At 45.1% G+C, this 17221-nt stretch overlaps 2 protein-coding genes across 2 annotated transcripts in view; one reads left to right on the top strand and one right to left on the bottom strand.

The window, feature by feature from the left end:
• The window catches only part of stxbp1b (syntaxin binding protein 1b), a gene marked incomplete at both ends in the record, with an annotated part of 18379 nt that extends 10218 nt beyond the window's left edge, over positions 1-8161 (top strand). Inside the window, 10 exons of the mRNA XM_080853186.1 lie at positions 1-44; positions 175-235; positions 365-430; positions 773-853; positions 3263-3401; positions 4452-4561; positions 4708-4809; positions 5356-5441; positions 5830-5984; positions 8052-8161. The exon at positions 1-44 is cut by the window's left edge and continues 64 nt beyond it. Coding sequence (XP_080709312.1) covers positions 1-44; positions 175-235; positions 365-430; positions 773-853; positions 3263-3401; positions 4452-4561; positions 4708-4809; positions 5356-5441; positions 5830-5984; positions 8052-8161 — 954 coding nt within the window. The remainder of the gene's footprint in view (positions 45-174; positions 236-364; positions 431-772; positions 854-3262; positions 3402-4451; positions 4562-4707; positions 4810-5355; positions 5442-5829; positions 5985-8051) is intronic.
• Positions 8162-15063: 6902 nt separating this feature from the next.
• Positions 15064-17221, bottom strand: part of whrnb (whirlin b) — a gene marked incomplete at both ends in the record, with an annotated part of 72030 nt that continues 69872 nt past the window's right edge. Inside the window, 1 exon segment of the mRNA XM_080852518.1 lies at positions 15064-15246. Within this exon segment, the coding sequence (XP_080708644.1) occupies positions 15064-15246 (183 nt within the window).

Here is a 17221-nt window from a genome sequence, read left to right as displayed (position 1 = left end):
CTTTGGATGAGCTTGCGTCACAAGCACATTGCAGAAGTATCCACGTAGGTCTTTGCAATGATTACTGTATATACCCAGCAGAAACAACTTTTGATTTCTGTGGATCAATAATGGGGTTCTATTTTTGTTGCTATGGCGAATCTCCTGAAATCTTTCCTCTCTCTCCACACACAGGGCAGTGACAAAATCTCTGAAGGACTTCACATCAAGCAAAAAGATGAACACTGGAGAGAAGGTATGCTTTGTTTTCCTCAGCTATCCCAGCTACTGTTGTGTACAGTCTAGATGTCTAATAAAACACCTAAGTCTTTTGCTAAATCGATTATTTAAGTTTCCGACTGTTTCTTTTTTGTGTGTATTGCAGACCTCACTAAAGCAGCTATCAGAGATGTTGAAGAAAATGCCACAGTATCAGAAGGAGCTGGGCAAGGTACACTGTCAAATAACCCAATCACAGCCCTGTTTGTAAGGTTCACTGTCAAATAACCCAATCACAGCCCTGTTTGTAAGGTTCACTGTCAAATAACCCAATCACAGCCCTGTTTGTAAGGTTCACTGTCAAATAACCCAATCACAGCCCTGTTTGTGAGGTTCACTGTCAAATAACCCAATCACAGCCCTGTTTGTAAGGTACGCTGTCAAAAAAAAACAAGAGAAGGAGTTAGTTTTCTTGACTCTGTTTACTCTTGCCACTTCAGTACTCCATTCATCTGTAATGAAAAGCAGAGAGGAGCTAGATATCTTGACTCTGTGTTTGCTTTCTGAATTACAGTATTCCACTCACCTGCACCTGGCTGAGGACTGCATGAATCAGTATCAGGGCACTGTGGACAAGCTGTGTCGCGTGGAACAGGTACACCGTCAATGGTTATAACTTATTACGTAGAAAAAGTAACCGCTTTTGCCACCAATATGCCCGAGGTTGTGTGAAAGGTCAGATACATATCTGAGCAGTCCTACACTGTTTGCTGCGTTCCTGTGATGCAAGCCATCAATTACTTGGAATGGAACTGAACTAAATTAATTAGAATTGAACTGAACTGAACTGAACTGAACTGAACTGAACTGAACTGAACTGAACTGAACTGAACTGTCAGTGAAATATAGGCCTCACCTTCAATGGAACTTATTGGAAATTATTGAGGACATATTATGCTAATTTCCAATGTTCATAGTTTTATTTCATCAACCATCAACCAAGGAAAAGGGCTGGAATTCCAACAGGATGCTTCAGGCAGCTGAGAAAAGTGGTTTTCTCTGGGAGAGAGTAACTCCCTCTGGCATGTACTTTGGGCTTTGTAACTTTACAGACTGTTTACATGCACAAAACGCTACATAACACACTAAAGGAAAGGGGGAAACCAGAAAAGCTTAGTAGGGATTTACATTGTCACTCTTTAGGTGTAACCATTCCAGCCTCAGACTTAGGCACTGTGCCATGCAGCGTGTTCCTGTTCTAATTCAGTGACACAAGGTGTTAGCGCTCTTGACAGAACAGCTAATGCTAGTGTCTGGTTGGAGCAACACTGCAGGTACACTTCAGGCTGAAAACAGCAGATACAGCCAGCAAGCACATGAATGCCGTCAAAGAGCTGTGAAGATAGGCAAGGTTTCGTTGTCATGGGTACCTATTGATTCTGTTATTCTCTGCCAATGAAGAGGTTTTAGGAGAAATCTACTTTTCAGACATTTCCAGAATTTGACCATGTTTTCTGTTGATACTTGTGTCTGGAAGACATTGATTATAATATGCCCTTTCCATCTTATTCAGAGAGGTCGGCCCTGGACCATAGTCCATTGAGATTTGTGTTTGAATTATTTTGAGTTACATAGGGCAAAATGAGCATGTGATATGGAAGGATAAGAAGCACATTCACAGACCCCTGTTGGTGCAATAGTGTTACTGAAAGGGTTGATCCAGTTTGCTGTCCTGGTGCAATAGTGTTACTGAAAGGGTTGATCCAGTTTGCTGTCCTGGTGCAATAGTGTTACTGAAAGGGTTGATCCAGTTTGCTGTCCTGGTGCAATAGTGTTACTGAAAGGGTTGATCCAGTTTGCTGTCCTGGTGCAATAGTGTTACTGAAAGGGTTGATCCAGTTTGCTGTCCTGGTGCAATAGTGTTACTGAAAGCGTTGATACAGAAACTACACCTTGGGAGAAACTAATGTTCCCTGGTTCGAGAAAATGTTGACATTTATTTACCTAAAGAATATGAAATGTGTGCTTTATGCGTATAGGCAAAGTGTGAAATCTGTGTGCTTTGTGTTTATAAACAAAGTGTTAAATCTGTGTGCTTTGTGTGTATAGGTATAATGTGAAATCTGTGTGCTTTATGTGTATAGGTATAATGTGAAATCTGTGTGCTTTATGTGTATAGGTATAATTCACATTAATATTCTGCTTATCCTTTATGAAAGCTAAATCTGTTATGCTGAAATTGCTTCACGGTTTGGTTATGACGGAGTACCTTCTGATCAGTTATTACATGTCATTCTGGTTACGTTATGTTATTGGCACATGACTTTAAATAGTGTGATTTTCAGGAACGAGAAATCAGCTGAGCTTTGCTTTTCTCATAGCAACTTTGTTAACCAGGCTAGGTGTCTGATTGGCTGGGGCCGCTTAACCAGTCTAGGTGTCTGATTGGCTGGGGCAGTTAACCAGGCTAGGTGTCTGATTGGCTGGGGCAGTTAACCAGGCTAGGTGTCTGATTGGCTGGGGCAGTTAACCAGGCTAGGTGTCTGATTGGCTGGGGCAGTTAACCAGGCTAGGAGTCTGATTGGCTTGGGCAGTTAACCAGGCTAGGAGTCTGATTGCCCAGGGCAGTTATTTTTTCATTTCAGTTGCAGTGCACAGTGCACAGTGCACACACACACACACACACACACACACACACACACACACACACACACACACACACACACACACACACACTCACGCACACACATACACACACTCATTCACTCATTCACTCACACACACACTCATTCACTCACACTCACACTCACACACACACACACACACGCGCACACACACACTCACACACACTCACACACACACATACACACACTCACACTCACACACACACACACACACACACACACACACACACACACACACACACACACACACACACACACACACACACACACAAACATCATACACACACACACACACACACACATATCAATATATATAAAACCTTTAATCGAAATTGATTAAATCAATATCTGTGATTCTCACCCCCGTTCCTCTGTGTTAGGACCTGGCCATGGGTGCGGATGCAGAGGGGGAGAAGATCAAGGACCCCATGAGGGCCATCGTGCCCGTCCTGCTCGATGCCAACATCACCGTTCACGATAAGCTCCGCATCATCCTGCTGTACATCTTCATGAAGAATGGTGAGATGAATTAACAAGTATTAGTAGGGATAAAGTATAAATGAGTTTTCGGGTGCGAGTAAAAGAATGTTAACTATTAGTAGAATAAAAACTGCACTCTCAAGCTTTTCTCCTTAATAATAAGACCAGTTTATTTTGCACAGACGCGTTTCGGCCTTAAGCCATCGTCAGTGTCGTCAAATGAATTTACACTCCGAGTATGGCTGCATATGTATGAGACTCATTCTCTCCCAATTTTGATCTCTGTCACTTGCATGAATTATCTTTCTCTTACCTGTAATGCCCCCTTGTGGTGGGATTATGAGCTGCGGGCAGCATTATAGTATGTGAGTATGCTGATCTGTCAGCTGCTCTCTGTCAGGGTTCCTCTCTCTCAGTTTTCTGTCTCTCTCTCCCTCCCTTTCTCTCTCTCCCTCTCGGTCCCTCTCTGTCTCTCTCTCCCTCCCTCCCTCTCTCCCCCCCTCTCTCTCCCTCACTACCTCTCTCTCCCTCCGTCCCTCTCGCTCTCTCCCTCCCTTTCTCTCTCTCCCTCTCTCCCTCTCTCTCTTTCTCCCTCCGTCCCTCTCTCTCCCCCCCTCTCTCTCACTACCAACCTCTCCCTCCCTCTCTCCCCCCCTCTCTCTCTCCCTACCTACCTCTCTCTCTCTCTCCCACCGTCCCTCTCTCTCTCTCCCTCCCTTTCTCTCTCTCCCTCTCTCTCTTTCTCCCTCCGTCCCTCTCTCTCCCCCCCTCTCTCTCACTACCAACCTCTCCCTCCCTCTCTCCCCCCCTCTCTCTCTCCCTACCTACCTCTCTCTCTCTCTCCCTCCGTCCCTCTCTCCCTCCCTTTCTCTCTCTCCCTCTCTCCCTCTCTCTCTTTCTCCCTCCGTCCCTCTCTCTCCCCCCCTCTCTCTCACTACCAACCTCTCCCTCCCTCTCTCCCCCCCCCTCTCTCTCCCTACCTACCTCTCTCTCTCTCCCTCCGTCCCTCTCTCTCTCTCTCTCTCTCTCCCTCTCTCTCTCTCTCCCTCCGTCCCTCTCTCTCTCTCTCTCTCTCTCTCTCTCTCTCAGGTGTGTCTGAAGAGAACCTTTGTAAACTCCTGCAGCATGCCAATATCCCCCCGGAGGACAGTGACATCATCTCCAACATGTCAAACCTGGGAATGCCCGTCATCATAGAGGTGAGCAAACCCTCAGCATCCAGATGCAACACCTTCGCCCTGATTCATTCATTCATGTGCATCCAGCTAATTCATATGTGTGTGTGTGTGTGTGTGTGTGTGTGTGTGTGTGTGTGTGTGTGTGTGTTTAACAACTGAACGTCCAGACAGCGCCAAAGAAAACCAAGAAGCCAGACCGCAAGGAGAGGGTCAGTGAGCAGACGTATCAGCTCTCCCGATGGACCCCACTGGTCAAAGACCTCATGGAGGTAAACCATCGTTTCTACGTCATAATAGCATACATCTGCAGTTTTATTTTCTTTATCTTATGCTATGCATTTTATGTATTGAATTTTTCTCATATTTATTCACTCTATCACTGTTTTTATGCTAATTTTAATAATCATTATTATCAGTATTATTCTTTCTTTCTTTCTTTTATTTATTTGTTTTGCACTATAACCTTGTTTTTATGTTAATTTGATGTAATTTAATTTGATGTAATTTGTTTTTATGTTAATTTGATGTAATTATTAACATACATGTTAATTTATGTTAATTTGATGAAGTATTTGCTGTAAAGCACTTTGAGCTGCATTATTTTGCATGAAAGGTGCTATATAAATAAAGTTTTATTATTATTATTATTATTACATGCCACTCATTTACATTGCCCTTATAGAATCCCCAGAATCCCCTGCTCTTGGCCATTACTGTCTCTCGCCTGCTCTGCCTCTTCTCCCACTTGTTTTGGTTTTGCTGTTTACGTGTTTGTACTCTCTTCATCCGTCCGATTCTCTCTTATACATTCACAGGATGCCATTGAGGACAAACTGGACCCTAAACTGTATCCATTCATCTCTACGCGCACCGCCTCTTCCAAAACCACCACGGCTTCTAGGTGAGATATGAAGATTTTATACACACATACATGAACTGGAAAGGCTGATATGAATCACGGTATAATTGCATTTAGCATACCTTCAATCTTTATATTCTTTGAACCATTTTCCTCTTCATCTGTCTTGCTGTCTGTCTGTCTGTCTGTCTGTCTGTCTGTCTGTCTGTCTGTCTGTCTGTCTGTCTGTCTGTCTGTCTGTCTGTCTGTCTGTCTGTCTGTCTGTCTGGCTGTCTGTCTGTCTGTCTGTTTGTCTGTCTGTCTGTCTGTTTGTTTGTCTGGCTGTCTGTCTGTCTGTCTGTTTGTTTGTCTGTCTGTCTGGCTGTCTGTCTGGCTGTCTGTCTCTATAACTGTTTCTTGTTCCTCCTCTCTTTCCCCTTCTTCCTAGCAGTGCTCGCTATGGCAACTGGCACAAGAACAAGAGCCCGAGCGAGCAGCGCACTGGCCCTCGCGTCATCGTCTTCATCATCGGCGGCGTGACTTACAGCGAGATGCGCTGCGTCTACGAGGTCACACAGGCCAACGGGAAGTGGGAGGCTCTCGTTGGTGAGTTGGGAAAGAGGGGGAGGAGGTGTTTGAGAGAGAGAGAGAGAGAGAGAATGAGAAAGAAAGAAAGAGATGGAGAGAGAGAGAGAGATAGAGAGGTAGTGAGATAGAGAGGGAGGGAGAGAGGTAGAGAGAGAGAGAGGTAGAGATATAAAGAGGGAGAGAGAAAGAGAGGGAGAGAGGGATAGAGAAAACTGAGAGAGGGAGAGAGAGAGAAAGAGAGAGAGTGAGGGAGAGATAGAGAGAGAGAAGAGGAGGAGGCGTTTGGGCATCAATCCAGTCTCATTTCACAATGTTCTGGAGTGGAAGTGAAACAAAAATAATTACAGAACTCTCTCAGAGACCAAAAAAAAAATGCATGGTCAGTGCTTTTGGAAAATGTAAGAACAGGATTTTACTGTGAGATAAGTTTCAGGAGCAATGAACCATGAATCAACCTCCATCAGCCTCCACATTTAGTTTGAATCGAAGAATTTGTCATTTGCATAATAGTAGCGTGCGTATGGTAAGTCAGCACAAAAGCCAGTGTGTCCTCTGTAGTGTTTGCACACGTAACAGGAGAGGTCACTACTGTCAGGCTTGACCCCTTACTACAGAGGTCACTGCAGTCAGGCCTGACCCCTTACTACAGAGGTCACTGCAGTCAGGCTTGACCCCTTACTACAGAGGTCACTGCAGTCAGGCCTGACACCGTACCACAGAGGTCACTGCAGTCAGGCCTGACACCGTTCCAGCAGAGGTCACTGCAGTCAAGCCTGACCCCTTACTACAGAGGTCACTGCAGTCAGGCCTGACCCCGTACCACAGAGGTCACTGCAGTCAAGCCTGACCCCTTACTACAGAGGTCACTGCAGTCAGGCCTGACCCTGGACATGCAAAGGCCACTCCCCGTACCACAGACTTCACTGCAGTCAGGTCTGGTCCTCTGCTGCTGGGGTGGATGACTCAAGGGCTGTCAGGGGGAGAGAAAGCACTGGCAAACATAGGAGACACGCCCAGAAAGCAACGGTCCAGAGACAAGGGGTGAGAGAGGGGAATTCATGACTGACTAGGAATGTCAAGCTGGAAAGGCAGGTGGTGGTTTTGAGTTTTCGTCTTAGAGACATAAAAAGAACAACCACGGAAACATTGAACCCTTTTCTAATATTATTGCTGAGGTCTTCTAGAATAGAATCACATATTCCATTTGTGCATCAATGTTTTTAGTTAAGCAAAATGTACAAAAACATCAAGGCATGTCAGACAACTTAGAAAAGTCTAAAAGGCCTTGGACCTTAGAGTGTTAAGATGTGTGTGTTGAGTTGATGCCACAGACAAGTTGAAGCTTCTTGGTAGGACAATTATACTGAGTGGTTTAGGGCTGTTATACACTTGTGCCAAACTGGAGAAGCTAAATAATCATGTGATACGTTTTCAGTTTTAAATGTGAAGGAATGCTAAGCTTTGCCTTTTCATTGCAACCGTGACATTGATATTAGGCGTCACGGTGTTGTCTGTTTGTTCTCTGGATTTGACCTACATGATGTCAGGATGTTTCCACACAGAGAACGTGTGCAGTATGTTTTCTTTCACTCCTTCCCTATCATCTTAAATAACCTTACCAGCTCAGCACTTACTTCCCCATCAAGCTCTTGAGGTAATCTACTTTGTTTATGGTTCTCATGTACCCATGTAGTGCTTCTCAAAGCACCTCTGCTGTTAACTCCAGCACCCAGAGGCATACATATAGTGTTATGGAATGATCACATTAAGAATATGTTGATACGTCATCACGTGATACTTGCGTGACGTGCGTGGTTGTTGTACGAGCTAGGAGTTGAGTAAAGACACGTTAAAGATAGCGCTCAGTGTGGACATTCATAATTACATTAATAAGAGTTATTAGCACTCATTTCACATGGTATCTGGAGAGAGAAGCTATGAAACACACACTGATTTGGAGCTGTTGTTGACTGCTTGAACACGCTATGTGGAACACCGCTTGTTTTCCCTGGAGTATTTACCGAGATGATGAGTGCTCCTGCTGTGTGACGTGAACGGGGCCATGAAGCATCTGTCTTCTCACAGGTTCCACCCACATAGTCACTCCGGTGAAGTACCTCAAGGCTCTGCAGCACCAGGACTTCAATGACCCCAACGCCGCCCCCGAAGACCAGGTGGAACCGGAGGAGGAATGAGAGAGAGGAGGAGAGCACCAATACGAGTAAAACGAAAAATGTGTAGATGGACGTCTTGACCTTTGACCTCTGTCCTTTCCTTCCCTGTCTTTGCCTTAGACCGTCATGTTTCCCTCTCTCTCTCAATCCATGACACCTTCCCAAAAAAGCCAGCCCTCCTAGTCCTTCCAGTCTCTCTGCCCAAAGCCTTCCTACTCTGTGCTTTGTACTGCTGTGGTGTGCCAGTCTTCTGGTTCGGAGTATGTGTTACTCTGCAAAACTCTAATATAATCTCAACATGGTTCCTGCTTTGCATTTAGGCACGTGATCTAGATTCCACTGTGTCCCAGTTCCTGAACCTCTAAGTCAAGGATGGGCAACTGGCGGCCCGCGTGCCGCATGTGGCACATCTCTTCATTTATTGCGGCCCGCCGATACATAAAAAAAAATAAAAAATAAAAATGCACGTCTCAGTAATCTAGCAATATGCTAACATAGCTCCTAAATTTCCTAAAGGCACAGAGCTATGCAAGCACAACATAAATACTTTGAATCGTCAGTCAGAGAAACAGACTCAGACAGCTTTTTCTGAAATTACTCTGAAAGTAATCTGAAACGGTAACGTTGGCATCGTATCAGTTGGCAGGGAACATAGTCATATAGTGAGCGATATAAAAGTCATATAGTGAGGGAGAGTTTGTGAAGTCTTGTGTACGTGATGTCGTTGCTATCCTCAACCCTGAAAATGACGGATCATAGCGGTCTGTGTCAGACCTGCAGCTGTCAGGCACGGAAATTGAACAGAGCATATCTTTAACAACTTAATCGAGACACAGTTATGTACAGATCTTGAGAAGTGCCCTCTCAAAAGTTTCCTTGGCCCCACCAATAAAACAATTAAAAAACGTTTTATTTTGAGATCGTCAAATTCACACTTAACTGCAAATCAAGTCCAACAGGAATCCAGCCTGTTTGAGACTGCAATGGGAAGCACACGCCTCTGTTTGGTCGTGATTGAGTGAGTGAACAGACGGTGATAACTTTAGTAAACAGACTTGGACCAACAGTCCGACCCAAGCTGGTGTAAGCTGCCATAATCAGCTGCTGGATATAAAGGTGATGAACATGAAGTTTAAAATAGTAAAAGAAACTAAATGATTAAATCATCTCGAGTTAATTCTAGATGTCATGGCTCTCTTGTATCATGCCGTTCATTGATCCTGTGGTTATGCTACCTTACTCAGTTGAACTCTAGCCTACAACGTTAACCTACTCACTTGAGCTGCAAATCCCTACCATACTACAGTATAATTATCACCCATCTCAGCAGATGTCTTCAATATGTTTATTGTTGTGTCATATTTTAAATCTACATTTGTTAATTTCTCTTCCTAAAACTCACTAGAAAACACTATTTAAAAGGTTATTTTCAAACAAAAAATCTTATGGGGGAGCATGCCCCCAGACCCCCCTAGATTTGCTTGGTCACAGGAAAAATAATAGGTGTTTTCTAGGGGAAAGCCTGCCCTAAAGTGGGAATTGGCCCTCTGGTAACATAAAGAAAAGGTTGTGGCCCTCTCCAGCATTAAAGTTGCCCATCCCTGTATCTGTGTCTCTTTCTGAACCTCCTAGTTCCTGAACCTCCTAGTGTATCTGCGTCTCCTCTCTTACTGAACCACCTAGTGTATCTGCTTCTCCTCTCTTCCTGAACCTCCTAGTGTATCTGCGTCTCCTCTCTTCCTGAACCTCCTAGTATATCTGCGTCTCTTCCTGACCTGACTGTTGTGTTTCTCTCTTCAGGTTCTGTCATGTCTACCCTCCTGTTACCCATCCAGTTTGGTTCCTTGTTGTTGTTGTTGCTGTATTTTGATATAAAATGTAAAAAAAATTGGTGAAAAAGCAAAAAGGATGTATTTGGCCAAAATGGCTGTTCATCAAACTACGTAAATAGCCTACCCATATTTTCCTGTAGAAATGTGATCAAATCAATGTACAAACCCGACACTGATAGTCAGGAAATTACAGTACATCTTATGTCTTTTAAGCAGTTTCGATTTGGTAAACTGAGTGAACAGTAAGAATAGTTTAAGAACATATTCTAAGTACTGTCTTGCAGGCCCTGAAATGTCCTTTATACCACGACTAGACTAGTCTGTCTGAAGTGTAGTTTGATAATCAGCTGGCCTCACCTGCTCTGTTGATGTGTCATCATCATCACTTAAAGGCACAATATGCAACAATTATGCTTCAGGATTAGGGTTAGGATAAGCAGTTTAACCTTAAAATAACAGTTTAAAAAAAATTGGGGCGCTACAATGACTTTTAATATGGAGAATTGCGTCCGTGCCAATGGCATAGCAGGGTCGATAGGCATATAACTGCCTTCTGTAGTTTTGCCTGCCGATGCCTGCCGACCTGACTTTGATTACCTTCTGCCGATCTAGTAAGTAGCTTATTTGCCGTCTTGCTTAGTCTTGTGTTGCACATGATTGATGTTTGACTGTGTAAGGACAGTCGTTGAGTAATTAGTTTGTCATAATGTCAAAGTCAGCACATTTCAAGTGATTTCGTTAGTTTTAGCTGCTAGCATACCTTTAGCGAATAGCTATTAATCCTTAATGCACCTTTAATCTAATCCTGATGGAGTCTTGTTGTGCCGTGGCTTGTGTCCTTTGATTGAAAGACATGCTTGCTGATGATTTTCCCCTTTAAAAGTGAGACTGATAACATCTTGAAATTCATGAAGGCTTCACATCTTACATCTGCTTGCCACTGTCTCTTATTATCACCTCGTCAAGTCAGAGAAGAGAAGCCATTTTAAAGATCTGAACGAGGCTCTTGGGTGAAAGGGTGAAAGTATTCCTCTTTTGTTCTGTTGATAACCGTCCGTGTCTCTCTCTCTTTCCATGTGCCCTCTGTGATGAAGGATCGAACGACATCATCACCCCTACTAGCCTTCTCCGTGCTGTCAGAGACATGAACAAGCCTGATTATAGGCTGGACCTCTGAGGCTCCCTCTCTCCAGCTTGACCCCTCTCAAACACGTCCATACCTACAACCTCATGATTTTTCAAGCCATGGAAGTACTCTCTTCTATGCGCTTGCGTTCATATACAGAAGCATTACACTCTATGGTATCCTCTCATCCTATACCATACGCAGTTACTCCAGATTATGCCAAATATGGTTATTACAATCAATCCATGGTTATATAATATTGTTGATGTTGTTGACCAGTCGGAGACAAGTTGACTGTCCAAAGTGTGTGTTTATGATGGCTCTGTGTTAAATAAAGGCTAAAAACACGGAGTCAGTCACAGGAAATGACTGACTTTGACATGTTTAAGGTTAAGGAGGGGTCTGGAGTGCGTCTCAGTTGTCAGAGTGAGGGAAAAAATACAATATTGCAGAATGTCCATCATATTTATACTGTGTTACATTGCTCTAGTGAATGTCAATGGTAAACCTACACATAGACACGGACCAGAGAGGTTTCATATGGGCATTGTAGAGTGTACGTACCTACAGGCCGGCTTCCATTGCTTATCCATTTTCAGTGGCTATTACACCATAAAGGACCACGTCCGTCCCTGGGTTTATTTTTAAATATTTTATAAAAAAAAAAGTAGTCATGCTGTTCCTTCCACGTAGTGTGCAGCACAGGGTTTTTTTTGTTGGGCTGAATGCCACATATGTTGCAGTTTTTACGTCCTTTTGATTTGAACACTGGAAAAGCCGATGTGAAAACACACTGTATCGTAGCGCTTTAGCATTAGATGTTGTTGTCAGTAGAGAGGGATTTGACTCTTCTCTATCTTTTAGGTCATCACTTTGTGTCTCCTTCGTCTCACCTTCGTCTAACAGGTCCCGTAGCCTTTGCTGTTTGGAGACGACGCCTGCCCTCTTAGTTGCTGTGTGTCTGCTCTGTGTGTTTATGTTGCCTAGTAGCCGCAGTTTGTGTGATCAAAGTCTATGCGTTAGTGAAAAAAACAAACCATACCAATTAATTTTACTGTGTCGACCTTATTGGATTTCTCAACACGGACATTACGAAGCCCAACCGTCAATCCTTTTGGTGTACTGAAGCTGTGAAATAAAATTGTACCCACATACGAAAGACCTTGTTTTGTCGTCTTGTGTACAGTCATGGATTAGGTATAGAAAATGATTAATGAATGCCTAATTAATACAGCTGAAGTTGTAATTATGTGCCTGCATGACAGATGTTTTTGGTCTCTACTCTTCAATGACCACAAGAGGGCGCAAGCACTGTATCGGGCTCCACATGCAAGACTGTGTTTGTCCATGGCAACCTTAACAGGGGTTCATTCTTAATTCTACCAAAACTTGACAGGAACACATTAAGGAGGGAGGTGCGTGAGTCGCTCACTTCATGACTCAATGACTATCATTACCAGGTATCACAGAGAGGGGAGCGGGGAATTTAAACACTGCTTTATTTTCTCAAAGCCAAGAACAAATCAAAAAATCAGCACAAGAGCCATTTTTTCCATTAGTTATTTAATCCATCAGTCATTGTATGAGTCAGTAGCACGTCAGATACACACACTGGGTGGTTTTGGTGCTCACAGTACCCTCAGACCTTCACTTGAGCAGGGAATTATTCAGAGGCTGCCTGTCGCAGAGCAAAAACCATTTGAACGCAGCAATGGTCCAACAACACGGAGTCCATAAACCGCATTGTGCTGACTGTCATCTCTTCTGTGATCAGTTGTCTCCAGATCATCGTCCTCTCTCCCACTTTCTACAAGGATGACACTTGAACCACTTCGTAAGCTGTGCATACTTTTTCAGAAAAGGCTAGTTAATGAATGGCATTTTGGGCATGATAATTCACCAGGCTGTCTGCAACGCTGTGGAATATGTACCTAGAATGTAAATGTGATTCAATTTCAGCCAGAGGAGTGGGCTGTGGTTCCATTAGCACAAGGGCCGACATCTAGAGCTGAGCGGAGAAGCTACAGAGATGATGCAGGGCTGATGCATTAGTATCCCTGCATCTGTGTTTAAGTGTTATATAATCACTGTACATGTTCCCTATGATTCATATCTATACAAATGGGATTGATATAAACATACTGTATATGTACACATTAGTCTAAGATAAATATCCATCCATATATGCTATATTGTGCGGATCCGTGCATTTTAGAGTAGACATACTCGTTACACCTTTGTCATGTCAAAATATACTAAGCTTTTTTGTCGTTGATAGACTCAAAATAGACTTTATGGTAAACTCTTTCATACATTTACACTTAAGGACAGATTTGACATAATTTGTACTTCGGGTTAAGGCAAGGGTTTGAGTCAAGGTATAGGTTAAGGGTGGAAAGTTGAGGATTTTAAGCGGCTGAATTATCTTACACTGCGGAGAATGACGAATCACTCAAATGTTTTCAGTGGTATTTTCAGGAGGAATTACACAGGGACATGAGGCATCATGGCCTGGGTGTGTGTGTGTGTGTGTGCGTGTGTGTGTGTGTGTGTGTGTGTGTTTGTGTGATCACTTCAATCATTGGCTTTCACAGCATACGCGTAGCCCACGGCACACGCAGGATAACCAGTTCCAAATTCCTCTGGGCCTGTCTGCTGTTACCATGGAGATTCCTCTCCGCTCTAAACAGGTTGAGCTGACTAGCCCTTGGAGCTTACCAGAAAGCCATGAAGGTACATACACACACACACACACACACACACACACACACACACACACACACACACACATACACACACAGACTCTCTCACACAAACACACACATACACAAAGACTCTCACACAAACACACACACACACACACAAACACAGACAGACTCTCTCACACAAACACACACACACACACAGACTCTCTCACACAAACACACAGAAACACATACACGCATACATAGTCATGGGCAGTTGGATTGCCCCCCCCCCCCCCCCCCCCCGTCATTTGGCAACTTTTGCAACATCCTTTCAGCCATTTCAAAGTGCAAACTTTTTCCCACTCGCTCTGCGAATCACATCTGTGGCACAATACTGTTTAGCAATCCCCTTATGTAACCAGATTTCCATTTCATCTTTACAAAAATACCTACTTTTTGATCTACTGCAAGGGGGTATAAACAAAACCAAGTAGAGGCTTTATGACTGTTGAGTGTATATAATTCAATAAATAAATAATGCATGGATTTAAGTATCCCTTCACACAATATATTGCCTTATTTCATAGTGTCTTCTGAGAATCCTCCAAAGTAGATACATGGCCTTTCACATATATTAAGGACGCCTGTGATGGTGTATTGAGGAAACAGGCGTTTAAAAAGTCCTCTCAAAGTGGTGAGCAGCGTGTGTAGTACTATGTGCTGAAGGAACTGAGAGTCCCTTTAGTTCCAGCCATTAATGTGGACATCTGTGACAGGAGGAAGGAACCACGGAAGAATGAAACTGTTCTGAGAAGCATTAGACTAAACTGCGTCCGATTCATCCACGTGAATCTACAGCATGGGACAGAACCTGGTCATGCCGGAACCGCAGGGACAAGCAGAGGGAGACGGGTGGGAACCTTGTAGGTGTCCTTGGAAAGAACGAGGACAGTTCCTGAACCATCACGCTCGTTATCTCCATTCCTTCTGTTCAGTAGGCAATCTGATTAATCCATCGGATCAACATTGCGGGAAAAGTTCACATCACATCTGAAGTCCTCCACGAGAAGAAGTTATTTTTGTTGGTAAAGCACCAGGGAACTAGAGAAGGTGGCATACAACTATATACAGGGAGCCCCAAACCGTAGGAGAGTTTAAAGTGCTGTACACGGTATGGACGTATCCTTGGCGATGGCTGATATCCCATAATTCCTTCCGTTTAAGGAATTCCGTCTATCTCTCCCAGTCTCCCAGGGCTGTCTGCAGGGCCCTCCGGGGTTAGAGGGCATGGTTAAACTCCGTGACCAGGAAGTCAATGTGGTCCCTCTCTTTGGTCTTGAAGGCCTCGGCGATGAGCCGGGCCGCGTCGCGGTGCTCCATCCCCCGCAGAGACACGCCGTTCACCTCCAGGATCACCTGACCCACCGTCAGCTGCCCACTGTTGTGGGCCGAGCCACCCTTCTGGAGAGGGGGATTAGAGAGACAGAGAGAGAGAGAGAGAGAGAAAGAGAGAGAATTTTGCATTATTTCATAAGTGGCAATCTGTTTCTTTCATTATAAGTTGCAATTCAAGCTCTTGTGTGTGTGGGGAGAGGGAGAGAGAGAGAGAGAGAAGGGAAAAAAAGAAAACTTATAAGACAGAAAATTATGAGATAAGGACAGACTATGACAAATAGAAGACTGATCTTGGACGTAAGGGGGGTAAGGGGACGTGAGGGGGGGATAAGGGGACATGGGGGGGGGGGGGTAGAGGGACGTGGGGGGGGGGGGGGGTAAGGGGAGATGAGGGGGGTATAAGGGGAAGTGAGGGGACATGAGGGGGGTATAAGGGGAAGTGAGGGGACATGAGGGGGGTATAAGGGGAAGTGAGGGGACATGGGGGGGGGGGGGGTAGAGGGACATGAGGGGGGTATAAGGGGAAGTGAGGGGACATGGGGGGGGGGGGTAGAGGGACATGAGGGGGGTATAAGGGGAAGTGAGGGGACATGGGGGGGGGGGTAAGGGGACATGAGGGGGGTATAAGGGGAAGTGAGGGGACATGGGGGGAGGGTAAGGGGGACATGAGGGGGGTATAAGGGGAAGTGAGGGGACATGGGGGGAGGGTAAGGGGACATGGGGGGGGTATAAGGGGAAGTGAGGGGACATGGGGGGGGGGTAAGGGGACATGAGGGGGGTATAAGGGGAAGTGAGGGGACATGGGGGGGGGGTAAGGGGACATGAGGGGGGTATAAGGGGAAGTGAGGGGACATGGGGGGGGTAAGGGGACATGAGGGGGGTATAAGGGGAAGTGAGGGGACATGGGGGGGAGGGGATTAAGGGAGATGAGGGGGGTATAAGGGGAAGTGAGGGGACATGGGGGGGGGGGGGTAGAGGGACGTGAGGGGGGGATAGGGGGAAGTGAGGGGACATGGGGGGGGGGGGGTAAGGGAGCAGATAGGGAGAGATATGGATGCTCTTTTATTGCAATTTGGCACTTTGTATTGGAGCCATTAGTGGGTCCTCTGTCAAGGGGGAAAACAGCATTACAGAGGGGACTGAGTGGGATGCAGAACTGAGCAGTGTGTGTGTGTGTGTGTGTGTGTGTGTGTGTGTGTGTGTGTGTGTGTGGTGTGTGTGTGTGTGTGTGTGTGTGTGTGTGCAGAACAGAGCAGAGTATGGGACACTGGGTCCCACATGTTGTTTTGACTTGTATTTTACCGTGTTGCAAAAAAACTGCAGCGGTGACTACATTCATTTGGACATACAGGCTATGCACCTCTCTCACACACACACACACACACACACACACACACACACACACACACACGCACGCACCTCTTGTCTCTAAATCTACTTCACTACCTCCAGCACATGTGCCTTACCTTTCCTCACATACACACACACACACACACACACACACACACACACACACACACACACACACACACACACACACACACACACACACACACACACACACACACACACACACACACACACACAACTCTCATCTGTATCTCTACTTCACTAACTCCAGCACATAGTATGCATGACCTTTTCTCTCACACACAAACACACACACACACACACACATACACACACACACACACACACACACACACACACACACACACGCACACACACACACACACACGCACCTCTGGTCTCTATATCTACTTCACTAACTCCATCACATGTGCCTGACCTTTTCTCACACACACAAATACACACACACATTTTCTGCTTTATGCAGGGCCTTTGCTACAACTGCCCCTGTGTCGCCTCCTCACACTACAACTGCCCCTGTGTCACCTCCTCACACTACAACTGCCCCTGTGTTGCTCTCACACTACAACTGCCCCTGTGTTGCTCTCACACTACAACTGCCCCTGTGTCACCTCCTCACACTACAACTGCCCCTGTGTTGCTCTCACACTACAACTGCCCCTGTGTCACC

The sequence above is a fragment of the Sprattus sprattus genome (assembly GCF_963457725.1).
Source record: "Sprattus sprattus genome assembly, chromosome: 15".
NCBI lineage: Eukaryota > Metazoa > Chordata > Actinopteri > Clupeiformes > Clupeidae > Sprattus > Sprattus sprattus.
Note: the sequence above shows the minus strand (reverse complement) of the source record. Positions and strands in the feature narration are given on the sequence as shown.